Here is a 27999-nt window from a genome sequence, read left to right on the forward strand (position 1 = left end):
ATCGAGGAGTCACGGATATTTTAATGATTTTTGCGAGCAACGTGGTTCGGCTTACTTTACGTTAACGAGAAGTTAACTAGACATACACAAGTGAAGAATGCTATATGTATAGTACAGGAATTGCAAGGTGAGTATGACTTCATCTGGAAGCAGAAAAGTACCCGAAGGAGATTGAGAAGGTGGAAAGCGCCCAAGGCATATCCCCACCTTGTCCCTGGTGGGAGTCTGGTGTTACGTGTAACAGCGACTTTCTTTTGATTCGAAGTATATGCCTATGAGGTGATTACCTATGTTTCGAATCCCGTTAGTATGTCCACTCCTTTAACACGAACGCATTTTTGCGGCCTGTTAGTCAGTGGATCTATGCAGCTAAGCCGTGAAAAAAAAAAAAAAAAAAAAAAAATCGCAAGGCTCTAGATAATCGGGAAGGCTTCTTGATCGAACAGTAGCTAATTTGAACCAAACATAATTCTCCTATCTTCAGTTTATTATCGTTATTAATCCCTGATAACTTAAAACTTTATTTACTTGAAAAGTTTGCTGTTGTCCGTCGTCCGTAAGCGAGTTTACGCAACAGGACGGCTGATGTGGTGGGACGGCAAATTGGCCTTGTGACCAACGTGACGGCCAAGTTTTCATGACTCTAGATTGCAACATTCCTACCACTCGTGGCTTTCACTATGTCACAGACGAGAGAACACCAGTTTTAGTCGCAAATCGCCTAAAAATGTAAGAGGTACTAAGATACATACATACATACATACATGCTTTATTTATTCCAGAGGCAGACTATATATACAGATAAAACTAAGAGGAAAAGTACTTCTAGAAAAGGAAGTTTGGAGGTTATCCCTATGCGAAAACTCCCTCAAATAAAAGAAAAACAAAAATAAGTATACATAAATGTCATGTTGGTCACACAACGATACATCACCGTCCCCTAACCCTCCTGTTGCTTTGCACGCGTCACGAAATAGAAGTTTTTGTCCGACAAGGACTGGTACCTTTTGGGTTTGCAGTGTTGTCAAAATGGCGGTCCCTTCGAGCCGCAAGCTTGTTGTTTTGCTCATAACAGTTCAGGCCTACATGACCGTGAAAGCTCTGGACAATGGATTAGCTCGAACACCACCAAGTAAGTGTGAAAAATGCATTCATTTCACATTTAAATTTTTGTTCCGTGTGCGAGCATCACATGATACTCATCGGACAAGGTTTGTTTTTGTTGGTTGTCCCGTCTTCAAATCTCTGTTTAGCTAAATTTAATTTTATTCCAGTGGCCTTGATTCAAACAGCATTAAATTGGTGTAATCCCTATGAAGTTTCATAGATATGCAGAATAGAAATGTTCACTGACAATCCTGTTTTGTGTCTGGGGCCCGTTTCTCGAAAGACCCGTAACTTATCGGGCCCGATAAGTCGCCCGGTAAGTCGCCGTAAACTTTTCGGTGTTTCTCGAAGCTCCCGTTGTTTGCGATCCCGATAATTTTCCCGGTAAATTGCCCGGTAATTTACGGGAGGCCGTGACCTCCCGTAAAGTTCCCGGGAAATTGCAAATTTTTCAACACTAAACAAAATGGCAGCCGGAGGCGGACTTTTTTGTTTAGTAAGGAGACTTCGGTCTTATCAAAGACGACCCATTTGGCCGACATGGCTGACTGTGAAGTCAGAAGGCTTTCGCGAGCGAGAATCTAGTGCCTCGTGAATGAACTTGGGGGATGAATTGCAGAGAAACACAGCGAGAAGCTGCCCGCTGGCTCTGGAAACACAGATAAATACAAGTGTAGTACTATTGTTGTTTTTGTTTTAGATGCTGGAAAAGCGCGTTTAGGTATTTGCATACAGTCGAACCACCCTTTGTGACCACCTCTTGTAAGCGACCACCTCTCATTAGCGACCACTTTTACAAAATACCAAAAAATTTTCAAGTCAAATCACTATAGATGGAACCTCTTGTAGGCGACCACCTCTCGTAAGCGACCAATTTTGGAGATGATTGCTTAAAATTTTCAATTGTTTTTAACCTCCTGTAGGCGACTACTTGACGCACAATTTGCTGTTTCTCTCACGGGCGGAAATTTCAAAATGTGTCGCTGTAATATATTGGCCCACATCATGACAACGGACACCTTATTAAAATCTCACAGCCAGAGCTACCGGAAGTGTCTCCCGAAATAAAACAATTGATAACATACACATGTACCATAGTGTACACTGAAATAAACTTTAAGAATCCCTTGTAGGAAAGAAACTCTCTTATCTTGTAAATAGCATGCATGTACATGCATGACCGGTGATGACTCTCTCAACTTTGCATTACTCAACAGAAAAATTGTAATAATAAATAAGATATTTTTTAACAGGGAGCCCACGTCACAAAATGTGGTTTTCAGTAAGGCCCTGCATAAATCTAACGTAAGAATACAAAAAAATTACAAATATAGCTATCTAAAAAATAAAAAGTAAAAAGGATAAGATCGATAAAAAAGTCTACATGTTTCTAATAAGACGTCTAAAAACTAAAAAATTGGAAATGTTCCTAATGCCGTCTGGGAGAGCGTTCCAGTCATCTACCGCATGACAAATAAAGCGATGCTGTCCCCATGAGCGCTTTGATTGTGGTTTACAGATGTTATTACTAAAACGAGTGTTATAATCATGGATGTCTTTAAAATGATTAAAATTAAAATTCCAATCAATCAAACCATTCAAGGACTTAAAAACTAAAAATAGGCGATGAGATCTTCGCCTTTTTTCCAATGTATCCCAACCCAGTAGATCAAGGGCTTCTGTTGCTGATGAATGTTATGTAATTGTGGCGGTAAAGTATGTCCACTGGGCCCCACTGAATATCACTTTCGTGATGTGGGCTCCCTGTATAAAGATTGTTATTATTATTATTATTATTATTATTATTATTATGGATTATGTAACAAACAAACAAACGTGAAAGTTGTAGATGTTTTACGCTTGAAATGTAGCATTGCAAAGATGCCATTTACTGTTTGCTCCTAAATCAGGCAGTCTAAAGAAAAGTTATTACTTTCGGTTTCGGTGAGCACTGGCAAAAGGGTTAGGTCTCCGTAATTACCATATGTAAATTACCCGAAATTTAGACCCCCTGTGGTCTGACCTCTGGTAAGCGACCACCTCCCGTAAGCGACCACATATCCTCGACATTATATGGGCGGTTGCTTACGGGAGGTTCGACTGTATTATTATTATTATTGTTGTTAATTATCAACCAAGGGCAGAAGAAAAAAAAATTCTGTCATGTAAACATGGCTCACTTGCTGCATACTATTATTACTTCTTATCGCGATCCTGGGGGATCTTCTTATTGCGCTGAGGCGACATTATTTTGCGATAATGTCGTCTCAAAATGACGATTTCTGTTTGGCTCAAAAAACTGTCATGTAAGCATGGCAGCACGGCACTTAAATGGGTTCGGCGTGCACAGATCAAAATTTTACTTCTGTGAATGAACATGCAACGTTGGATGGTGTTGTTTATTTTTTTTCATTTGAGTTACAAAGCTTCTGACACTGTTCAAGGAACACTAATAATATTTGTTTTATGATGAACATGTACCATGTACAGCGGATACAACTTTTTTCTCGAAGGCATTGGTAAGGAAAAAAGAGTGATTATAAATTCGATGAAGAGAAATTTACTGAAAAGACTCTTTCTTGAGTGTGGAAACGGCCACGGTAAATAACAATTTCAAAGCAAAATGATCCGATTGATTTGGATTACTCCCCTTTTCAGATGCTTTGCGATGCTTTTGCTTTGCTTAAAGTTTTTTGTTTAAAGTAGTACCATTGCCAACTTTACCTTCGCACTTCTCTAGAAAATACCTTCTCAAGCCTTTTTGGTAGGCTGTCAATGTTGCTGGGTCATATTCTTCGCCAAAAGTCTCTTTTGTAGTGTCTCATCTCTAGAAAAAAGTGCTTCAAGAGCTCTGCTGCTTTGTCTTTCATGGGTCAGGTCTGTCAATTTGATCTTCTTGTCGTAGCTAGCGTAAGTGCTGAACGGCAGACTCGGTAATTTTTACAGTATTCTTCGCCACTTGGTTTATTTCAAATTTTTAAATCTCCACAGATCTAAGCTAGGATAACAATACTCTTTTTTTTTCGTTTTTGGGTACTGGTATGGTTGCTTTTTTATTCTTGCTTCTGGTTGTGAGGTTTATTCTTCATTGTTTTCATGTAGTTTTTTATCTCACGGCGGTAACAAATTTTCAATAAAATTTGCTGGTAAAATGTTTTAACCTACTAGCTCGTCTTTTTCATCAAATTATGGTAGGTACTTTATGGACTGTAAATTTTTGCATTTTCTTTGTTTTGATGTTAAAAATAAAAGCCAAAAATTCGAATAACCCGCCTGAGAAAAAATTTCGCAAACGGATATTACCATGGCTACATTTTGACTGAAGTAAGAATTTTTCTTTCAATCAGCGCACAATTTGTACTTTATCCGTTTACTCTCTCCGACAAAATGTTTGTATCGCGATAAAAAACTAAATTCGATTTTGGGACGACATTATGGCTTTATAATGATGGTGTTGGGAGAAAATATATCCCGTATTGGGCTCCATCGCTTCGCGACTCCGCCCAATACCTTATATATTTTCTCCCAACTAGCCATCTTTATAAAGCTGTAATGTCTCAAAATCAAATTTAGTTTATAGAAATGGCTTCCTTTTTAGCATACAAATAGGTTCCTATCACGCAAGACTAGTCCTACAGCAAGCGATACTGTTCCTTTCTTGAAATTTGCAAAATTTTCATAAGAAGGAGGAAGTTGGAAATCTGACATGCTGCAGATAAATGTAAACATAACAGAGCGATCGTGCTGAGAGTCATATTATGCGTGGTCCTCGAAATACACAAATGGCGTTTGCTGCATTAGCTAGAGGAAAAAAGAATAAGAAGCATACTGTACCAGGGTGCAAAGAAAGTCTGCTGTGGCTAGCATGTACTAGCCCGAAAGTCATTTTAACTAGCCTGAAAAAAAAATTCACTAGTAGTATTATTTAATTTGTTCGCTATGTGTTATTAATTATGCAAATTTCTGGCGAAATGAACATTTTTAGATCTTGTTAGCTTCGATAAAGGTTTCAAAGGAAAAAAAAGTTTCAAATTTGCAATTTACATCTGATAATTTATGGGAAGGCAATAGGACGTGATCGATAAATTTTCATCAACTGTTTAATACATACATACCGTTGAAATGCATGTGACAATGCAAAAACCATGAACGCAACTGAATGACTTTCTTACCGGAGTACAGGATCAAAACCTTTTTGGTACATTCATTGAACAATTAAGCATAAAACAGAAAACTAGCTTTCTTTGAAATAATTCTTATTTTAGCAAGAGTTAGTCACAGTTCAAATTATTTTTACTTGAAGACTGCGTGAACTAGACTACAAAGGAAAAATTTCATGTATTATGTTGGGCGTGTAATGCAATGCGATACTTTTTTCAAAAGATTTACCTTTGTGAGATCGGGCTTGAAAAACGGCTTTTGGTTCACATAAATCTACCTGGAAGTTAAAAAAGTATGTCTTACAGTAATTTTGTAATTTTAATTCTTGCCTGTCGGGCAAGTGATGGTCAGAATCCACTAGCCGGATCACAAAATCCACTAGCCCCGGGCTATTGGATACGACTTTCTTTGCACGCTGTGTACTCAGGATAGATAAACGAGAATGAAGAACTGAAAAATTATTCCCTTTTCACAAAATAGTTTCAATCGCATTTGATTTGATTGTGCCTTGTTGTATGATACCAAAGTCGATTTGGGATTGGTAGAAAAAGTGCTTGATGTCTCAGTCTGCCTGGGAAAAACGATAAAATCACGCTATTTGAACTATTGTTATTCAGTTTAAAACTTAAATGAGATCCTCCCTTATTCCCAATATTCTCTATACTTACTAAAGCTGCTAAATTTGCATTAGTATGAACTATTGAAATAGGCGTTGAAATAGGATGGACACTAAAATAATTTTCTCAATGCGAACAATGTTTCTTTGACGGCACTCAAAGCTTGTTTAGCTTCATCTCTGTCATAGCTTTGAAGGAATTATGTACCAATCTTGATTATTTTTTCTTTTCAGGTTCTTGTAGCACTCCGCTATTTTGCATAATAGAGTTTCCTGAAAGTCGTCTCCAATTCCATTATCCATGTGAAGTATGAGAATACTTTACACACAAATATAAAAAACTTATCTATGGGAGAGAACAAGATTGCCAAATCGAGCTACTTCAGGCAACTGATCATCTCTTCCAAATTACGTTCATGGATGATGCAAAATAATGATCTGTCTCGGCTGCTCTCCTTTGATACAATGAAGAACTCAAACCAGCTTAAACTTAAAACATGTTACATTATCCTTCAAAAAGGATGAAGACAGTACTGTCGCATCCATAACCGACTAACTGTGTTTTTCCATCGGCAGTGAAATTGAATGAATTGTGGACTATGTGTAGTCCCAAGTCGTTCTCCTTCTCTTGCAGACAAGCGTGAAGAGCGTGCAAGAGCCTGATAACGATTCCCTATTTTACTGGGTCCAGAAATTATCGGGAAAGTTTACGGGTGCTTCTAGAAACACATTATCGGACCCGATAAAGTTTCCCGATATCGGACCCGATAAGTTTATCGCGCCTGATATTTTCGGGAACTTTTGAGAAATGGGTCCCCGTCCCGAGAATGTTTGGCCAGGATTGTAGCTATGAAGTTAGATCTTCTCCTCTTCTGGACACACTTGGGTGGGAAAAGTTGATCTCTAACCTAAGAAAGCACAAGGCCATCATGGTTTTCAAGTCTTTACATAATCTCACTCCAAGGTAGCTTCACAATATGTTTTGTAAATTAACAACACTAATTTATTACGGTCTAAGAAACTCAATAAACAAACTTGTATTGCCTGAAGCACAGTTTCTCCTATAGTGGTGCCGCTTTATGGAATTCTCTGCCTCAGGATCTTAGGCAATGCAACTTTCTGGGGCTTTTCAAAGAGAAGATCAAATCCCACTTTTCTTCTTTGGACTCCCACATGGCAATCATGTAAACCAGTTGAGTTTTTTTAGCTGATATTAGTAATTTTTTATAGCAGTTTCTAGCATGCTTGTAACTGATGCTTTTCTGTATGTAAATAAATAAATTGTAATAATGGCTTATTTTTTTTAGTTTTTTTTGTTGGATGGGGGTGAGGTGTATTAGTGACAAGGAAGTGTGTAAACCTTTATGGGTTTGAAATTAGCCCTCAGGGACTTTTGGGGGTGAGAACTTTTCTGGTGGACTATTGTAGGTGCATGAAAAGAATTTGAAATGTAGTGTTGATTAGAGTTTTGTGTGAAGAAGGATGGACTTTGCTGGTTATTTTGGTTAGTTGGACTTTTCTGGGGTTCAATTTTAGCCTAAATAGAATATTTTTGGTTGTACCAGTTGGTCCCCTTTGCACCTTTCTGTCGCTTATATACCTGAGTACCTTCCTGGGTATTGTAGTTTTAATTTCAGCACTGTCTTTGACTATACATGTAATTTTATAACTGTTTTTTCATATGAGATGACACTATTCCTTGAACTTTTAATAATATTCTGATCACCCATTAGACTACTTTAGTTAAAAACTTGATAAACATTTATCATCATGGTGAATTTGAGGTTCTGTTAAATCACTCAGGCTTCATGTTTGGTAGAAAAAAAGAACAGATTAATGCTAGACAATTTTTCTCTTTTGTTTTAATTTTAGTGGGCTGGATGGCATGGGAGAGATTCCGCTGTAACATAGATTGTCAAAATGATCCTGAGAATTGCATCAGGTAGTAATGTTTACTCCAGTTTTATTGATTCTTTGCATCCTGAGTGATCCATTACACTTTAGCAGTTGTCATCAACATGTGTTAGATACATGTACCTTCCATCATTATATTCAGAGAAATTTTTAAGGCCAAATCATCACTTGTGCCCCTCTCTTCCAGCAAGCCCTTCAATTATTTTTGGGTTTTGTTTTGTTAATTCAATCAGTGAAAAGCTTTTCATGGAGATGGCAGATCACATGGCAGAGGATGGCTTTAAAGAAGCTGGTTATCAATATGTTTCCATAGATGTAAGTTCTTTCTCAAGTGAGAAAATTATTGTTTTCTTAAAAGAGCTAAGTGTATTTTTATTTTAAATTGATGTGAGTGCAGTCTGAGACTTCTGAAATTGTATTGTTTTTTTACTATTGATACTGTATGTAGAAAGTAAGACTTTTGAAACTGCTCACATTTTTTCAATAATTATTGCACATGTAAGGGCAATGTGCAATTCCAGAAAAGGTCCATACTCCCCCCACTCAAGGTTTTTTGTTTTGCACCCTCCTCCTCCCAGGAAATTCCAGTTTACAGTACCTTGTTGTAGGAAATTTACACTTCATGAAATTAACACAAATTTTAAACATTTGTGTTAATTTAAGTTGCATTAATTTTTGTTAATTTCTGCGTCATTAATTAAGTGGCATGTTAATTTCTGCTACCTTCATTTTCACTATTTTTGCACCAAATTCTCGACACACTCCAGAAAGGAAAAAGCATGGTTTTATCAAGGTGGAGATCCACTGGTATCATGGACACTGTGAAGAATGCTCAAAGTGGTCAGATTCCGTCACTTAAGGATGTTGCCTACAGTGCAGGCCAGAATTAAGCAAACCAAAACATACGCATAAAACGCATCTGCTGCGGACGCGTATACGCGTCTAAAAATCTGCAGATGCGCGTCTAGTCAGACGCATTAGTATGTATAAGCTAGCTCATTGTTTTCGTATTGTTGATCTTTCATTGTTCTTTTGAATTGCTTGGGAAAAGCCTTTCAGAAGGGTTTGACAAAGTATGACTATACACTTGCCGACTTTCTTGTAGAACTGGCTCAGCGCAAGAACAACTCCATGTTGTTGAGCGCATAGAAGAAACTTAAAAAAAAAAATTCACCGCGAGGCTTACTGTATTTTGCGAAACCAAACGAAATTATGAATATATCTGTAGAATTGAAGATATAAAGATTACAACAGTCAGACTTTTGTGTGCGACAAGCCAAAAGGGAATAAAATGCCGGAAATGCAGAGTCTGTACTTTGCGAAACGAGCTCCGCGTAGACCGTGAAAGGATTTAACTTGTTTGTTTATATTTCTAAACGCTATTCTTATTTATTCCTTTCTGCAATGATGATTCGGTAGGTAGTTCGAGAATTATACAGTATTTGTGGGTAAATCGTATAGAATAAACAAATAAATTACGACCCGGAATAAAATCAGTAAATCCACCAAATGATTTTCAACAGACTTCGCTCCTCTAGCGTGCTTCGGCTCAGATTTGCGACTTACCATGAACTTTCCCTCATTCTTCCTGAAGCATTTACTATTTCCGGCCGCAAAATGTAATCGTTCAGTTGACTTTAAGTAACGCTTCGCGTAAGAACTATGGTGGAGAACAATAGGCCGTGGCAACGAGAGCCGTTTTTCTCCCGTGTTGAACTAAGGTGTTATAATCTCCAAATGAGCTTTCTCATTCGGTAAAACGCTATTTGGCGCGAAATTCAAATGATTTGAAGAAAATTTTTTATGTTGGAACCCGAGCAATTCGCTGAATTTCACATATTGCATTTATATTCTAATAATCTTTGCATAGCCGAAAAGGAATAGAAATCGTATGTGGGGAAATGCGTGTTTGGTTGATGACGGCCCGGAGAGTGGTATTTTTACCTTTCTTTCGTCAAAATTTTGACAGATTTATAAATAATTTACAGTAAAGTTATGCAATCCAGTGTTTACTTGTTCAGGATACACGCGTGCAAGCGAATCACCAGATATGAAATGTTTCATAGCATTTTTGTTATTTATTTTCTTCTCTATAGTTATTCCAAATGATTTTTGCTCGCCAGACGTTATTATTATTTTCTTTACTCATTGTCGACTGAATATCGCCGGCTAACGGAGATCAAAATAACTTCAACACTTACCGCCTCAACACTTTCTGAATATGAAGAAAGTTTTCGGCAAACAACCATATACGAGTGTTCTCATAACGTCCAACATCTCTAAGTATTACGACTATAACAGAACATTTTCATATTTTGCGTCAATGAAATCAACAACAACCCCGAGGGATTCTCTAAGTCTAAGAAAGTGTTTGACGCGCACAGGCCGACGCAAGCGGCAATCACGGACTCTCAACAGCCAACGAAACCAAAAAAAAAATTACAACATCCATAAACAGGCAATATTGAATGAGTCAGTTAAAGCAGTAGCAACAACCGCGACTATAAAAGCAGATCCTCATACAGTTCCTCTTCAAAAGCTGACAACACGGATAGTGCGTTGCATTCATCTTCTGTTTACAAGTCTAGTGTACCACTTGAAACGGAGTGAAACGTTTTCGTAAAGGTGGATTTCCACTGTCGCGTAAATTTTACGTGCGTACAGACGTGAATTTAGCTGGCTTTACGTACGTAAATAGAATAAGAAGCGATATATGAGCCGCGTGCGTAAACGTAAAAAGTTGAACAGCACTCAACTTCTCACGTTTACGCACGCGGCTCATACATCGCTTCTTATTTTATTTACGTACGTAAAGCCAGCTAAATTCACGTCTGTACGCACGCAAAATTTACGCGACAGAGACACAACAATTCGTCTGCAGAAAATCTATATCCATGTGCCACAATAGTTTGTACATTTTCATATGAGCACAAACAAGCTACCGCCAAAATCGTAATCTTCTCGCAATTACCTGAAATGTTCGCATATTCCAGTCGACTGAGGGCGTTTTTTCCGTGAAAAATGGTGCTCTGATCAAGAAACGCGCAATTGGAGATGTCTGAGTATTCCAAATCACTGGCTTTGTTGACGATTTGCAGACGATTTGCAGAAGCTGTTGTGGACCGCGCTCGATTGACGACCCGCGTGTATCGCCAAATCCCCACTCCGAATAAAAAGGACGGCAGCATACAGCCGCAAAAGGCATAATACACTAAGAGATGATCAATTTCAGGAAAGATGGACAATTGCAAGAAAATAATGACTCAGGAGAACTCTTCTTTTTCGCGTCACAGCAACAATCAAAGATGGCGGAAGATCACTGAACGTTCTTGACGGACCGTAACCATGGTTCCCCACATGCGATTCTCTTAAAATTTTCGTGACACATAGAACAATAGTTATATTCCATATATGGAACATTGAAAGGGAATTTTTGAATATTTTACTGCCATTTTTTAACATTTTTTATTTCTAGCCAATCACAAGGCTAGATTTTAATTAGTTAATTGGAAACAGACAACCGGTTAATTCACGCTGTGTTGCCGATTTTTCTATAGTTCTTACGCGAAGCGTTACTTAAAGATCCAAGGTAATTCCGTTGGTAAAAGGCTTAGGGTAAAATAGGAAACTTCAATTTTGCAAAATTTCATTCGAGGCCAGTGTGAGCGACAAGATCGGTTCCCCCGTGTATGACATTTGCAGACTGCAGACCACAGACCACAGACCACAGACCACAGACCACAGACCACAGACCGCAGACCGCAGACTGCAGACCGCAGACCGCAGACCACAGACTGCAGACCAAAGACTGTTAATTGTAAAATGATACACATTGAAACATAAGAATAAAGGTGACGTCATCATCAATAAAGCAGCATCAAAAAAAATTGGAAATCGACTAGGTTGATTTTTTCCGCGTAAAGTTACAACAGCCTCGTTCCCAAGTTGTCTTTGGCTGTAAAGGTTCATAAGAAATGGCTTCGACGGATTCAAGGTACGATTCTTTCTTTTTCTTCTTAATAGGTTATCGTTGTATGATAATAACAGTTATTAAAAACTGCATCATTGTATAATGCAATTCGAGGGATTTGATTGGCTTAGCGGCCATGGTATATGAGCAATTATACCATGGCCGAGAAATGGCGGCCATTAAATTCCCTTCTGGTCGTTCTTGCACAGCAAAATCAGTAAGATCTAGCAATATTTCTCGGTTGTTTTTAATAAAACAATTATTCCACTTGCGCTTGTTGGATATGAGATGATAATAGGCAACTCGGCGCTACGTGCCTCGTTGGCTATCTATCATCTCATATCCAACGCGCTCTCGTGGAATAATTGTTAAGTAGCCGACTAATACTTGTCTATTAAGTAATTCTTCAGCAAAGGAAGTTTGGAATGTGGTTGGATATTGACATCCAATTTGTTTGAGCAATTTGTCTGTGGAATGTTAGAATATACCAGAAATGAACTAAACTCTGGAATACCAGAAATAAATCGTCCGCCGTATTTGTGATGTGGAAGGAATCTAAATACTGTGAATGAGAAACCATATGTAATAGATGTTATCCGCTCGATCCGCAATTAATAATATGAACACCGCTCGCAGAACCATTTCGTGTTAACACACACCTAACCAATGTTTTTTCGCGAAGGAAATAACATCATGTAAAGGCTCTAGTGGGTAGTTTTAGTATAATTCTCTAAAGTGATGCTGGTGATATAATGAGTAATGCGCGTATTCAGCGTGAAAACCAAAATCTTAGAGATTTGTTAAGCTTATAATATCTTGCCCCTAAATAAATTATTGCGGCGGTCTGAGGATTTTGGAAAGTATACAGTGTTATAGGGTTATTATTTTACAGTCTGCAGTCTGCAGTCTGCGGTCTGTAGTCTGTAGTCTGCAGTCTGCAGTCTGCGGTCTGCAGTCTGTAGTCTGCAGTCTGCAGTCTGCAGTCTGCAAATGTCATACACCGATCGATTCCCCTGGACAAACCACTGAGAGTCTACTGAGTACCGCAACGCTTGATGCATTCCTATATTTACGTTTACTTGGATAAAGCCATAATAGCATCTTTTGCAAGATTGAAAGCTTTTTCTAATGTTATAAAACACTCACAGAAGCCGTCGTTTTAACGTAGAAAGAAATTGTCACGCCGAAAACATCGGGAAGATTTCAGTCACCTGCTAGGCAACCAAATTCCTGCACATGTATCAAGTTTCGTTCGACAACAACACGATGTATGGAGGTTCTTGGAAGGAAAACTGGATGCCTTTTTATTCAATCAACACGGGAGCCACAGTGCCTTTCCAATTATAGCTAACTTGTGCCATTTTCACCCCTTCGAAGAAACCTCGAAATGCTCTCTTTTGAGTCACAATGTGCGTGTGTAATTTTTAAAATAACTTTAGCCTTTAGGCATAACTCAAAACACTGACACCTATTCCGTCTATTCCATTCACGAGTTCGTGCACAAGGCGCTTTGATTTCGAAAAAGTAGTATTCGACCAATTAGCTTAGATTTATCTTTCCTATAACATACGCTGAATATTCAATATCGGCTAGGAGTTGTTTTTAAAGTCGCCAGTATTTACGAAGCGGATAAGATTCGAAAATAATAGCTGTCGCTGGCTGATTTCATAAAATGCTAATTTTGTGTTTGTTGTTAACCCATTGAATTCTTTTGTTTTATTTGACAATACCACATAAAGAGAACTTACGACGATGAATAACGATTGCAAAAACGCGCGTGCACATTTAGACGCGTCTAAAAATACGGGCATACGCGTTTTTGCTGCGTATAAAACGTGTCTGGGTAGTTCGCTTAATTCTGGCCTGCACTGTACTTTTGTTACTGTGCATACATTCTGCTCATCTCGAGATACTCGAGCTTTCTATGGATGGCGCCTACTAATACGGGGAAATTTTTGTGCAGTTTAAAACTATGTGGAGAAAGCAGAACTTAGCAAGTGCAAATTGGGGTAACCGTGTATTTTTCAGAGATAAAAAAGCTTCAATTTTGAACAAAACGCCATTAGATACATTTCTTTGTATTTTACTGTTTTTTGGAATAATTATTATTATGGGGACTATGTTTCAGGATTGCTGGGCATCCCATAACCGTACCTCTGATGGTCAGCTCCAACCAGATCCTGATAGGTTTCCTCATGGAATGACTTCCTTGGCTGAATATGTGAGTCTATAAGATTTTATTCTTGTAATTATTTTAGAACTTGTTATGTGATTATACTTTCTGTAAATTTTTAAATAGCCATTTTCAAAAGCAAGCACCATGCCCAAGTGCCTTTACTTTCATGAAATTCTGAAATCCCATAGGAATGAGGCAAATCTTAATCTTTTTTAAGAAGCTTTTAAAGACACATAACTTTAATGTAGCATTTAATTAACGTGGGCACAATTTTATAAATTCATTTATCTTAAGTTTTAATAATTTTGAGATTTTATTATAATTAATTCTTTTTCTTTTATCCTTTCACATAATTGTTTTAAAGCATACTTGATCGTCTTCTGTGGAAACTTGTGCTGTAGCAGCAATCCATGGCCACTCTTGAGAATTATCAAGAGCTGTTAGAAAAACTATTTGCAAGTAATAAAGCTTAGCAAATGGTGACCACGTGTGCGACTTGTACAAAACTAAAAACTTGCAAACAAACTTATTAAGAACTAGGCCATTTGAGGATCCCTGATGGCTAAATTACAGCTTAATTGTGTAAGTATACTTTTAAAGGCAAAGCTAAAAATGATATAGCTATAGAAACACTTCTTCTCCAATATGGAATCAGTGTAATGACAATTTAGGCAAAATCAAAGTGAAAACTTAGGAATAAAACTAACAATAAAAAGAAAGGTTGCACACTTACACATCAGTCCTTCACTTGCCTCTAGAGAAGAACTACTTGAAAACTTGTGGCTAGACTTGTAACTTAACTTGTAACTTGTTTTTTTGGGGAGAGCACAGAGACTACTGAAAATCTAAATGATTATGTGCTTCTTTGATATCGACCACAAAAAGGTGTAATTGTTTCTTTGATCAAAACGAAAATACATGACTAAGCTAGATTACAATGAATAAGCGTTCATTACATGCGCTATATAAATATTTATTTTAATATTATTATTATTGTTGTTGTTGTTGTTAATCATTTCTCAGTCAAACATTGTATTAAATTTTAGAACCTACTGTAGAATCCCTCAAAGTGAGTCCCATCTCTTTAAACCTATCACCTTCTAGTAACCTGTGGTTTGTAAATTATATGTAATATTATTGCAAATGGTTATATTTTTGAGGACAAACACTTTTCAATTTTAAAGACATGTTTTGGATTTAACATTGAGTAGAGAGCCACCTCTCAAGATATCAATCCAACTTGCAAGAATGGTAAATGTAACTGGTATATCTGCAAAACTGTGAAATTCCCACAATTTGTATGGAAATGAACAAATTTAAGAGAGAGACTGTAAATTGTAAATTTTAACATGGAAAGAATGTGATGGAATATGTTAAGCCTGGTGAATAAATGAGAATGATGCATTAATCAGTAAATGACATAGGCACACTCGAAAAAAATCCGAGTGCTCCTATCAGGAGTCAAACTTAAGACCTTCCAATTACTAGTTCGGTTGCTCTACCACTGAGCTACAGGAGACTTGTGGGAGCTTAGGCCATTAAACTAGGTTCGTGGGACAAATATCCTGCATACTGCTAGGATTGGAATGTCAATGTGTGGCATATGCGCAATGGAAGTAATGTGATGGAATATGTTAAGCCTGGTGAATAGATGAGAATGATGTATTAATCAGTAAATGACACAGGCATACTCAAAAAAAAATCAGAGTGCTCCTATCAGGAGTCGAACCTAAGACCTTCCGATAACTTCCGAGTTACAGGAGACTAGTTAAATGGCCTTAGCTCCCACAAGTCTCCTGTAGCTCAGTGGTAGAGCAACCGAACTAGTAATCGGAAGATCTTAGGTTTGACTCCTGATAAGGAGCACTCAGATTTTTTTCTACTAATCATTCCCAAATTTTAACATGTTAATCCTTATAGTTAAGACTATCAGATCTCTTGCATTCTAGTTCACATTTTATTTATTTTCCTTTTTTGTTTTGTTTTTGTATATGTATTTCTTTTAATGCTGCTTGAAGACATTAGCTATCAGCTACTCTCAATCAAGTGAAAATAAAGTTTATGTATGTATGTATGTATGTATGTATGTATGTTATTGAATGTAACTTACCTAAATTTAGTGGAGCTAGAGGAGGAGGAGGAGCCAGAGACTAAAGGTCGCATGAACTATGCATCAGATTCTTAAAGGACAGTGCCTCCTAATACAGAGGTATTTTGCCATGTTCCATGACTCTGCATGAAAAGCAGATCTCAAGAAGGGATATTGAAATAGAAAAACGAAAAGAGGGTGTAGCCACACATTTTTCAGAGATATTTAAGCAACAATAATTGTTGCTAAATCCTTATAAGTAAAGGTTTAGATAATTATACATGTACATAGGCAATAAACAAAAAAAAAATTAACAACGTTTCGGTGTTGTCATGACGCCATTATCAAGTTCAATCGGACTCAATTCATGCAAAACTATTTGCGTGACGTTGCGTAATTATTCAGATATTACGTCAATTTTGGTGAACTATTTCTGACATTGACTTTATTCTAATAAGGCTTTTACCGAACGGTAAAATTCGCTAAATGGAACGTGACGCCTTAGAGGTAGTAAGTCATGCAATGTTGTGTCGACCCCAGACAACAATATATATACACGAAAGCCTCATTCATAAATGAATACTCGCTATTCAGTAGGGTTAGGAGAAAAGCCTTTCGTGGCTAGGAAATTCTACCAATATGTTGCACAATTGTCTAGAAATGAATCCTACCTTTGCTGGGATTGGTTCATGTTTTGTAAAGCCCTATTCACGGCTAGTAGTTTGCCAAGTTGTGTCTTTTAGTTTATAGTACATTTTTACCTATTGGTCGAACTTTGAGTCACTGTCTCGCTATAAAAGCATCAGAACACTATCCCAGGGTATTATCCTGGCAGTATTGCACGAACACAAACACGTTTAAAAATTTTGTTTATCGTTCATTATCGTGGTTCGTCCACGTTCGCATCTAACGACGACCTTACAAATCTTTCTGGTGAAGTCCTTCGACTGCGCTTGCAGCAGCTGAATCTACCGATCACGGGAACTCGTCCTCGCCCCATTGAAATGCTTAGAGCAGCGACAACGCTGGCACGAGCTCGTCCTAAACGACGCCCTTCTTGTGTTCGAGGAAACAAGAACGTTGCCGCTCCTGGAAATCACCCTCGAGTGCGTACGCATAAACCACGGACTGTAGAAATGCCCGAACCTACGGCCGAAGCCCAGCCATCGGACGGTGATGAGTACGTTTCAGATGCTGGTTCATCGGTTGGTGAGCTGTTTGAGGAGCAGATGGAGGACTTTGAGCCCGATCAGGCACGATCGTGATCTCGTATTCACCCCAGCCCAACTCGCCGCCTTTCAAGACACCGTCTCGTCCACTCTTCAGGCAGCGTTAAGTTCTTTTCCGAACTGGAGGCCCCCGCAAGGATGTACCTTGACCAAAGCACGCCCAGTCCACGATCGTAAAATGGGGCAACTCCTCTAGGCCTGAACTGTCCCATGGACAAATCACTCGAGGACAAAATACTCCGCGGTGAGTACGTTGATTTCTGTTTACTTCTCCCCAATATGATTTATCGGTCCCATTCCCCCTGCCCTGTAGCTGCGCTACGAAGAGTCCTCCCCAGGCTCCCAGGGATCCCCGCTCACCCTGGTTAAACGGAAAAAGCCAGTCATAGATACCTTTCAAAAGTGGCTCGATGCCTTTACTACCTACATGCTGGTAATCGCCGCCGCCTACCCTAACAGATCCTTGGAGCTGATCAAATATCAGCAGATCATCAGTCGAGCTGTATCAAAGTTTAAAGGCTTAGCGTGGCTGTCTTATGACGAGCAGTTTAGACGGCGTACCGCATATGATCTTAGCCTCCCCTGGGACAAAATTGATCTTGAACTTTGGACAGTCACCTTCTCTGGTCTTGCTAAGCCACATTGTTCTGTGTGCTCTAGCCCCTACCACCATAGCGACGACTGTCCCAACCAGGACCCCAGCAGAAAGCTTTGCTGCCCAGCCCTGGTCTGCTTTGATTTCAATAAGCCCTCCGGCTGTCAGCGTCAGTCCTGCTACTTCCCACATAACTGCCGCCGGTGTGGTTCCAACACACACGCCGCCTTCAACTGCCGCAGTTCCAGACAGTCAGCTAGCAGTAGCACCAAGACCGCCAGTCCCAGCGACGGCAGCAAAAAGTAAAGTGTCACAGCGCCAGCAGAACCAGAGACCCACAGTGTCCACTCTCTTAAATGTAGATAACTTAGTATTAGAATTAGTTAATCACCCTGACCGCTCTTTTGTTCATAATTTAGTTAATGCCCTCCGGTATGGTGCTCGCATAGGTTACCTTGGCCCTCAACAAACCCTGCTGCAGGCTTACCAGATTGGTTAATTAAAGTATTGGGGCGCTGGTCCTCAGACTGTTACCAGATTTATATCCGCACTCCTGAATCAATGCTTCTTTCTGCGGTCCCGCAAATGGCCCGGGTTTCGGGCAATTTTATTTAGGCTGGGGTTGGCTTGGGGGGATGCAAGCTGTGCATGCATCTGTGGCGGTTAAGTCTGCGTTGTGACTTCCCTCAAGCTCTTGGCATTGCTCGTATCTTGCCATCTCATACCTTTGCCTTTATCTTGTCCGATCCAGCCCGTATGGTGCTGGGGAGATAAGAAATGCTCTGCCAATACTCTTGTCCTACCCCACGTTAGTGGGGAGGTAAGTGAGGCTTACGTTTGTTTTGCGCACATAACCCGTATTAACCTGCCCAAGGATGTCTCCCACAATTATGCCACCTTGTTGTCTGTTTACTTTGTCTCAATACTGTTATCTAGCTGCATGCTTTCTTAAACAATAATAATTTAATGTATATGCGGAATAGTGACATTAATAAGCCTTTTACCGAACGGTAATTTGCGCTTAATGGAACATGACGCCTTAGGGGTAGTAAGTCACGCAATGTTGTTTCGACTCCAGACAACAATATATACACGAAAGCCTCATTCATAAATGAATATTCTCCATTCAGTAGGGTTAGGATAAAAGCCTTTCATGGCTAGGAAATTGTACCAATATGTTGCACAATTGTCTAGAAATGAATCCTACCTTTGCTGGGATTGGTTCATGTTTTGTAAAGCCCTATTCATGGCTAGTAGTTTGCCACCTTGTGTCTTTTAGTTTATAGTACATTTTTACCCATTGGTCGAACTTTGAGTCACTGTCTCGCTATAAAAGCGTCAGAACACTATCCCAGGGTATTATCCTGGCAGTATTGCACGAACGCAAACACGTTTAAAAATTTTGTTTACCCACCCTCCTTCCCTTTGGAGGAGGATTGTTATATATTCATTAAACTTGGGGTCACTCCTTGTGGTTTGGCTAAGTCTGCGTTGCGACTTCCCACAAGCTCTTGGCATTGCTCGTATCTTGCCATCTCATACCTTTGCCTTTAACTTGTCCGATCCAGCCCGTATGGTGCTGGGGAGATAAGAAAGGCTCTGCCAATACTCTTGTCCTACCCCACGTCAGTGGGGAGGTAAGTGAGGCTTATGTTTGTTTTGCGCACATAACCCGAAGTCGTATTAACCTGCCACGGGGATGTGTCCCCCAATTACGCCACCTTGTTGTCTGTTTACTTTGTCTCAACACTGTTATCTAGCTGCATGCTTTCTTAAACAATAATAATTTAAAGTATATGCGGAATAGTGACATTAATTACTCCGAACTTGATAATGATGTCATGACGACACCGAAACGTTGTTTGTTTTTATTGTTTATTTTCACTTGCCTAATTATTCCAAAAAGTCATAAAATACAAAGCAATGTATGGGATATTTTCCCAAATTTGAGCTTAATTTTATTGTCTTAATTGTCCTTGCTAAGATCTGCTTTTCCCACATAGTCCTAAACATAATGCAAAAATTTCTTTGTATTAGTAGGCATCGTCCTTAAGAAATTAGAGGTTCTTGGACCATCCTGAGATGCACAGAGTGTATGGGCAGTAGCAACAGGAGGCACTGTCCTTTACATAACATTGTTTCAACAGTATATATTCAACCTGAATTACTCTACGTGCTGTTTCAGATTCATTCTAAAGGATTAAAGTTTGGAATATATGCAGGTAGGAGGCAATTCTGAAGTCAAGTATTGATATTTGACTTTGAAATTACATTTAAGGTTTTGTGATACATCTTTTTTTCATTGTGTTTAATGTGTTATACAGTCGAACCTCCTGTAAGCGACCACCCATAATGTCAAGGAAATGTGATCGTTTACGGGAGATGGTTGCTTACCAGAGGTCAGACCAAAGGGGGTCTAAATTTGGGGGAATTTGCATATGGTAATTGCGGAGACCTAACTCTTTTGCCAACTGCCTATCAAAACCCAAAGAAATAATTTTTTTTAGACTGCCTGATTTAGGAGCAAACAGCAAACGGCATTTTTGCAATGTTACATTTCAAGCGTAAAACATCTGAAACTTTTGCGTTTGTTTGTTCGTTACATGATCCAGTTGCCGTTCTTTTCAGTAATACAAGATTGAGAGAGTCATAACCGGTCATGCATGTATGTACATGCTATTTATAAGATAAGAGAGTTTCTTTTCTACAAGGGATTCAACCTGATTAAAGTTTATTTCGGTGTACACTATAGTGCATGTGTATGTTATAAATTGTTTTAATGCTAAGCTATTTTGGGAGACCGTTCCGTTAGCTCCGGCTGTGAGATTTTAATACGGCGTCCGCTGTAATGATGTGGGCCAATCCACATGTTGCAATTTCCACCTGTGAGAGATACAGCAGATTGTGTGTCAAGTGGTCGCCTACGGGAGGTTAAAAACAATTGAAAATTTTAAACAATCATCTCTAAAAGTAGTCTGAAATGTCAGCCGTCTCCTCCCCCTAACCCACAGGGGGCGTGGGAGAGAGAGACGTCTGAATTCCGAGCGTTATAATGTCGTCCGTTGACGTCACACAGTAATTTATGCAAATTTGCATAAATATAAACCTTTGAAACCAAATGGCGGCCACTAGTCATGGAAGCGCATGGAAGCATTGCAGCGTGCATAATGTAGGAGGTTGTGTGCGTTTTGTAAGCCCTAAAATTTGAAGACGAAGCATCAAGAACGTATGAACGGGATTGCACTTCATTTTCCACCGAAGATGAATTGAAAAAATAATGTTCCGATAAATGTTATTAGTAAAGTGTTGACAGGCCAGACACGACTCATATTAACGTGGTATGGTGGTATGAAATGTGATTTCTCGTTATGGTTTTGCTTTTTTGGACTGTTTTTTTTTTTTTTGTATGAAATAAGAGTAGCAATGGTTGGTTTTGAATTAAAAGTCATTTGCTCCTCAAGATGTTTTTGAGGTTAGGCAACGCCGGGAGGTAAGTTGTGACAAAAGAAAGAATTTTGTTTCGCACTTTATCGTTTTGTTGTAAATCCGACTTCCGTTCAGCGAAAATCAGAGGGTATTTTTTCAATGAGATTGTGAGGGTAGCCTCTAGCCCAAAAGTGCGTTTTGAGGTGGATGATGTTGTAATAGAATGATTTTGCAGAGGTGTTTCGAAGAGGTGTTTATTAGTCCTTTTCTGACCCCGGTGGGAGGCAGGAAGAAAAATGTGTACTTGAAGCGGCTCTGTAGGTTTAAACCCCGCATGATTGTAGAATCGCTGAGACTTCTGAGAACCAACTACTCAGTGAAATTATTCTATTGCCATACCACCAACTTCAAAACGCGCCTTCAGGCAAGAGGCTATCAACACAATCTCATTGAAAAAAATTACCTCTGAGATTTTTAAATTCACTGAACGGAAGTCGGCTTTACAACAAAACGAGAAAGTGCGAAATAAAATTCTTCCCATCTTCACAACTTACCACCCGGCTCGAGAAATATTGAAAGAGCCTCCCACTTATCTCATACCAAAAAGGAAAATCTTTAAGAGATATACTCGCGAGAGCAAAACCACGTTAAACGAGAAGTCACTTTTCACACCAGGAACTTACGAGTTGTGTCTTGCCTGTCAACACTTAAAATTCGCCGCCGAAATGAAATATCTGTTTTCGCAAGTTCGACCAATAAGAGATGGTTATCTATTTCAATTAGGGAAAAACCAATCAAAAACTACCTACCATATTCGCAAAAGTACGTGACGTCAACGGACGACATTATAACGCTCGGAATTCAGACGTCTCTCTCTCCCACGCCCCCTGTGGGTTAGGGGGAGGAGACGGCTGACATTTCAGACTACTCTAAAAGTGGTTGCTTATGAGAGGTGGTCACTTACAAGAGGTGGTCGCCTACAAGAGGTTCAATCTATAGTGATTTGACTTGAAAACTTTGGAAAAGTGGTCTCTAATGAGAGGTGGTCACTTACGAGAGGTGGTCACAAAGGGAGGTTCGACTGTATTTATTTTAAAATTAGTCAGTTAATAATAATGTCTTGTCCACAGATTATGGAACAAAAACATGTGCAGGCTATCCTGGAACTATTGACCACATTCAACAAGACATGGATGTAGGTGAAATTTAATACCGAATTGTATCATCAAGTTGTGCACATTCAAGATTGCTGGCATTCAAAATCCAAATACATCCCCAGATTTAATTAAGCCTTATAGTATTGAAAAGCAACTAATACTACACACTTTAAAATATTTTTCTCCATGCATGCAATGGAATAGAATTTCCTACAACATAAGAGTAAAAGATGAAACAGCACAGTAAACAGCACCACAGGAAGTGCTCAAATTATAGCTTTTGTTTATATTTTGAATGGTCACAATTTAGGATGACATCCACAAACTCAAGAACTAGAACCACCTTGTACAGCATTATAAACAGCATCCAGTCACAGCCTGTCAAAGTCCTTTTATTTGAATGGTTACACTTTAGGATTTCATCCACAGAGTTGAAAGATACTGTAACACCATTATCATGTTTAGGAGAAAAGTTCTAGCTTGTTTTGAATAATTTATAAATTATTTCCAGACATTTGCAGCATGGGGTGTTGACTATCTGAAATTGGATGGTTGTTATGCTGACCCTAAGACAATGGATACAGGTTACCCAAAGGTCACTAAAGCACTTAACAACACAGGGAGACCAATAGTATTTTCTTGTAGCTGGCCAGCTTATCAAGTTGGTATGAACATAACGGTAAGAGACAGTGAATTGTGTTATTATAGTAGGGAGATGTAGCAGGTGGTCAGAAACTGAAGAGAAAGTTGTTGGAAACTGTTAGAAAATGACACTTTCGAAATAATATGTTAGGGTTAGATATAACGAAAAACCTGTAGTGAAGCCCCCCCCCCCCCCCCCCACCCTCCTATTTACACCTATCCTACCTATTAAGAGGAGTAAGATTTCAGGCGTACTTTTGAATTTTCCAATAAAACAATAATGTTTTAGGTATTCTGGCAAGCTGATGATGATTTATGTTTCAGGCAAACATAGAGACAGTATAGACCTGAGTTGGCTTGAAATATTTAATTGTATGTCATTTAATGAACAGTTATTTCACAAGAGAATGGCAAAATTTATTGTTACCAGGAAAGATTTCATGCATGTTACACTTAATTTCTTCAACTTAACAGCCCAACTATACAAGGATTGCTGAATACTGTAACTTGTGGAGAAATTATGACGATATCCAGGTACCTTTTTTCATAAGATATTTTAGCATGAATAATATCATGTTGTGGTTCAGTTTTATCCTTGATTTAAATGTTATTTTTCACTGTGTTAGACTCATTATCATACATTTCTGAGTAGAATGTGGAGCACAGTTTCTTTAATCTAAGGAAACAACACTACAATCCAAAAACCCATCCTAGCATAAAAAAATCGACGTTCAATCTTTGATTGTTTTTGAATAATACATCACTGTTCCCTTCCAGTTACTACATTTAGCTGGGCCAAAGGGTAAGGGTTGTAAAAATCTACCTTTTAGATAACATGAAAATCTTTTCACAAGATAAAAATTTTAGAGACAAGTAATTTTACACCCCCAGGGTCATTGTCAGACAAGCTAATATAAAATGTGGTGTGTCTCTGTTTTGCAGGATTCTTGGCAGAGTGTTTCTGGTATAATTAAATGGTATGGGGATCACCAAGATGAGATGATACCTGCTGCTGGACCTGGCCACTGGAATGACCCTGATGAGGTAAGCTTAACAAGGTGAGGGCAGGAGTAAAAGATGAGAAGATTGTATTTGAGATGTCCCAGTCACCATTTGCTGTTCATTTTGCTCTATGGAGCAACATTGATTTACTTTATTAATCTGAGACATTTTCTCGGTAGCTTATCATAGGTGACTTTGGATTGAGTTTTGATGAATCAAAGGCTCAGTTTGCCATCTGGTCAATTATGGCTTCGGTAAGTTCATCATACCCACTATAAATTTTTTCAGTAAGTGACACAGGCGTACTCGGAAAAAGAAAATCCAAGTTCTCCCAACGGGAGTCGAACCTATGCCCTTTCCGATTACTAGTTCGGATGCTCTACCACTGAGCTACAGGAGACTCGTAGGAGCAAGGCCATTAAACTAGGTTCATGGGACAAACATCCTGCGTACTGCTAGGATTGGAATGTCGATCAGTGGTATACGTAAAAGAAATGTGATGTTATGTTTTTTTCAATAATTCATCTATCATTTATTCGCTTGGCTTAAACGATAACATCACATTTCTTTCAGAAATAGGGAAGGCCTTGCTATTAGGATAATGTGATCAGATTTTTTAAATAATGTTCACGTTATATAATGTAGTTTTTGCACAAAGAGTATTGGCGTCATCCTAAATTGAAATCGACGTTAAAGTCCCTATACTGTAAAACATCTTTGCATAGACGTTGTGTGATTGTTTTTTGCACAAATTTTACATTACGTAAATTACATACACAAATAAATGACCATTTGGCCGTGATTTGAGAAAAACTAAATAGCTGTGCCCCTCTCCTTTAGAATAAATGCCCTCTGCCTTATTCTGATTTGAAATAAGTCTGCCGAGCGTTTTATTTGAGGATTTGCCGCAACAATGTTGCCGGCTATGATTAGATCACAGGTTATTCTTTTGATGTTTTTTAGGAAAGTGTTAATTTGATATTTTACATATTTTGGCAGCCTTTAATTATGTCCACTGACCTTCGTAAAATTCCACCGTGGGCCAAGGAAATTCTTCTGAACAGGTTAGAATTTTGAAAAGATCCTGTAGTTGCCTGACCGAAGATTTACATGTGAATATGAATTTTCAATCTGAATGGGATTGTAAATGTGAATTGAATGTGAATGTAACATAAAAGCATTCTTTTTGCAGTGAAGTGATTGCTGTGAATCAAGACAAGCTAGGAAAAATGGGAAGAAGAGTGCAAGTAAGACCCGTGATCAAACATGTATCTAATGCGATCTAAGTACTCACACATTTCAACCTGTTTTATAACTGGAACATAAGGGCGGGAAAAGTCAGGGGCAAGCACGCACTTTTAACTTTTAAAGCAGTCATTCTGAAAAACCTTAAGTCTCATAACAATGAATAGCCTTTATTTTTCATATTGAAGCTTCATAATTATCTCTAAAAATACGGCTATATGGAACACTTAACAGTCAGTTGTTCGACATACATAAAGTTATATTCCATATTTCCTTGATGATAAAGCATCTTCTAGAAAGTAATAGTAATTAGTATTAGGAACATTTGCGCAGACATGTGCAAGCAAGTTGGTATTTTGTTGAACAAGACAAATTTACGTGGTTCATTACCTGATGAACGACTGTTATTTGCTGTTCTGTTACACAGCATCCCTTGCAACTAGCGAGAGCTTGGAGATAATGGCAGTCTAATAGCAGAGAATAGCAACAGTTATTTTATTTTGTTTTCCTTTTTGTAGACTGGAAGTTCTGAGATCTGGGCTCGGCCACTCGCTGATGGCTCTATAGCTGTGGTGTTGTTTTCGCACTCTGTGTCTACTCCCGTTACTATTTCTGCAAATTTTGAAATGGTAAATAACCTTACAATTGTTGACCGTTTTTTACTCATAGCGCAGGCTCTTTAAAATACTACGAGTTCCTTTGATAGTGAAGATAATGATGATGACTCGTGAATACATCCAGCGACAGTTCATACCGAAGGGTGTTTTCCATTCAACCAAAACCTCTGGAAATTCTGGGTGTGTAATCGAATGGAACAGGAATTTTCCGGAATAAAATTCCGGAATTTTAGGTATAAGTCCCGAGGTTGACCAAACGTTCCGCAAAATCGGAGCATCCGGAAAATTTCGTTCCATTCGGCGATTCCTATTGGGTCCAGTTTCTCCGACGAAAGATAATTATATTATTTTGGTTTACGTGGAAAAGTCGTGATAGAACGAGTTTGTTTTCAAGTCGGTTGTGGTTAACCGCAAAATAGCGTTGCATTAGTAAATTTTTCGAAACTTAAACCAGAACGTTTGGCAGAATGAAAGCGTCCCAAGTCATTTGATAATTGCTTTGTGCACTTATCAGCCTGTATATTTCTCAACCCAGATCGGACTGTCCGCCAATCAAGCTGCAGCACGTGACCTGTTTGAACACAAGGATCTTGGGATATATGAGCACAGTTTCAAAGCCATTGTCGACCCGAGTGGGGTAGTCATGGTCAAATTGACACCACGGGAGTAGCAGGTAAGGATCCGGTATGCATGTAACAAGCTAGGCTAATGAAATCTAAGCTCATAATGGAGCAGCTTTAAGAGGGCGCAAAGTGATGGTAGTGAAAAAGAACAGCGGAATCGAGTTGATACGAAAACACTGGCCGACCATAATAACAAGGTGCTTTTCACGAATAGGTCGGATAAACGGTTGTTTCAAATAAGGAACTAGGTTTGATCGGTAGAAAAAGCTCGCGGCGGTTTCTTAACCACTTCGAAGTACATACAATCAAAACCAGTCGCGACTTGCTCGCAGGCCGCGCGCGTTTTCCCGCGCTTGATGCCATTTACTTGTATTTGCATCGAGATTTAATTGGTTCATTTTGTTGCTTTCTTTTGTTATGTTTGTTTACAACGCTTATCCCGTTTAAGGGGAACTAACACTCGTAATTGCTTCATGCTTCCGAGAACTTGTCAATTTTCTATCCTCTTTCGCTCAGAAATGTTCCTTTCTTTTCTTGTTACCATTTATATACCATTCTAAGCTATTATTTAAGGCATTAGTTCGGTTAGCTAGTCTAACACCGCGAAATAATTTTAAGAGTACACATTCATGTCATGGGGTAATTGTACTCTTTGTCCATTTCAGACCCCAGACTCCAAACGTTGTGGTCATACGTCGACAAAACTTGAAGTTTTAGACTGCGAAGTTTTTGTCTCCTTTTTGCTACATTTTCTTCCTTTTTTGAAAAGACTGTGAGGCTTGTCCGTATTAAAATATTCGTTTTATGATAAACTTATAAAGTGCAATTGCAATAATCAATAATTTTAGGAAGAGTTGTTAGTAATTTAAATTTCTTGATTTTTGTATAAAATTGGTACAACAAGTAGACTAATATGAAACTTTATAAAAGTTATGTTATTTTGTTATAAATTCTTTTCAAGTGAATATTAATATATGAAACATGTATTTGAACTGCGGATGAAAGATTAAATAGAAGAAAGATCCTCGCAGTTAGTACGCAACTTAAGCAGTTGCAAAAAGAAAGCCTGAAAATAATTCAGGCTTGAACGGGATTCGAACCCATGACCTCTGCCTGAATTTTTTTCAGGAATTCTTTTCGCGACTGCTTAAGTTGCATACTAACTGCGAGGATCTTTTTTCTATTTAAAATTCTGTTCGTTTACTCTTTTTTAGTTGTTGTTGTAGTTTGGTTTTTGTTTGGCTCAAAGTCTTTGCTTTTTCTTTTTTGCTGCTATAAAGAAACGTTTTGAAAGAAACCGCAGCTGTCTAATATTTGAAATAATGTCAGTTGTAATGAAGCTCCTACAAAAATTAAATAAAATACTTTTTTATCTTTATAAAATTAAATTACTTAAGCTGCAACAGACATCTGATTTTCCTGTAACCAGT

The 27999-nt window shown here is 38.5% G+C and overlaps 2 protein-coding genes across 2 annotated transcripts; both read left to right on the plus strand.

Moving 5' to 3' along the window:
• LOC146468340 (alpha-N-acetylgalactosaminidase-like) lies at positions 1-27957 on the plus strand. Its single transcript, XM_085124830.1, has 16 exons — positions 1-127; positions 1020-1132; positions 7757-7826; positions 8032-8113; positions 13897-13989; positions 20043-20079; positions 22414-22478; positions 22952-23119; positions 23557-23616; positions 24025-24126; positions 24264-24338; positions 25084-25148; positions 25277-25331; positions 25848-25958; positions 26482-26619; positions 27235-27957. Exons 1-15 carry the CDS (start codon positions 105-107, stop codon positions 26614-26616), a joined length of 1254 nt encoding a protein of 417 aa, XP_084980956.1. The 5' UTR covers positions 1-104; the 3' UTR covers positions 26617-26619; positions 27235-27957.
• LOC146468341 (uncharacterized) lies at positions 17440-20036 on the plus strand (the record flags this gene model as incomplete). The annotated part of the gene is given in 2 exon segments (XM_085125133.1): positions 17440-17553; positions 17555-20036. Coding segments are annotated over 2 exon segments (723 nt in total), but the record flags the coding sequence as incomplete, so codon positions are not given.
• Positions 27958-27999: the final 42 nt, after the last annotated feature.

The sequence above is a fragment of the Pavona decussata genome, unplaced genomic scaffold (assembly GCF_977016875.1).
Source record: "Pavona decussata unplaced genomic scaffold, jaPavDecu1.1 SCAFFOLD_133, whole genome shotgun sequence".
Lineage (NCBI taxonomy): Eukaryota > Metazoa > Cnidaria > Anthozoa > Scleractinia > Agariciidae > Pavona > Pavona decussata.

What these genes read in the sequence shown, in the direction of transcription:
- LOC146468340 (XM_085124830.1), top strand. Translation starts at nt 105, where the DNA reads ATGTATAGTACAGGAATTGCAAG. An exon ending in TGACTTCCTTGGCTGAATAT is followed by an intron (nt 13,990 to 20,042) that starts GTGAGTCTATAA and finishes GTGCTGTTTCAG; the next exon opens with ATTCATTCTAAAGGATTAAA. An exon ending in AAGTTGGTATGAACATAACG is followed by an intron (nt 23,120 to 23,556) that starts GTAAGAGACAGT and finishes TCAACTTAACAG; the next exon opens with CCCAACTATACAAGGATTGC.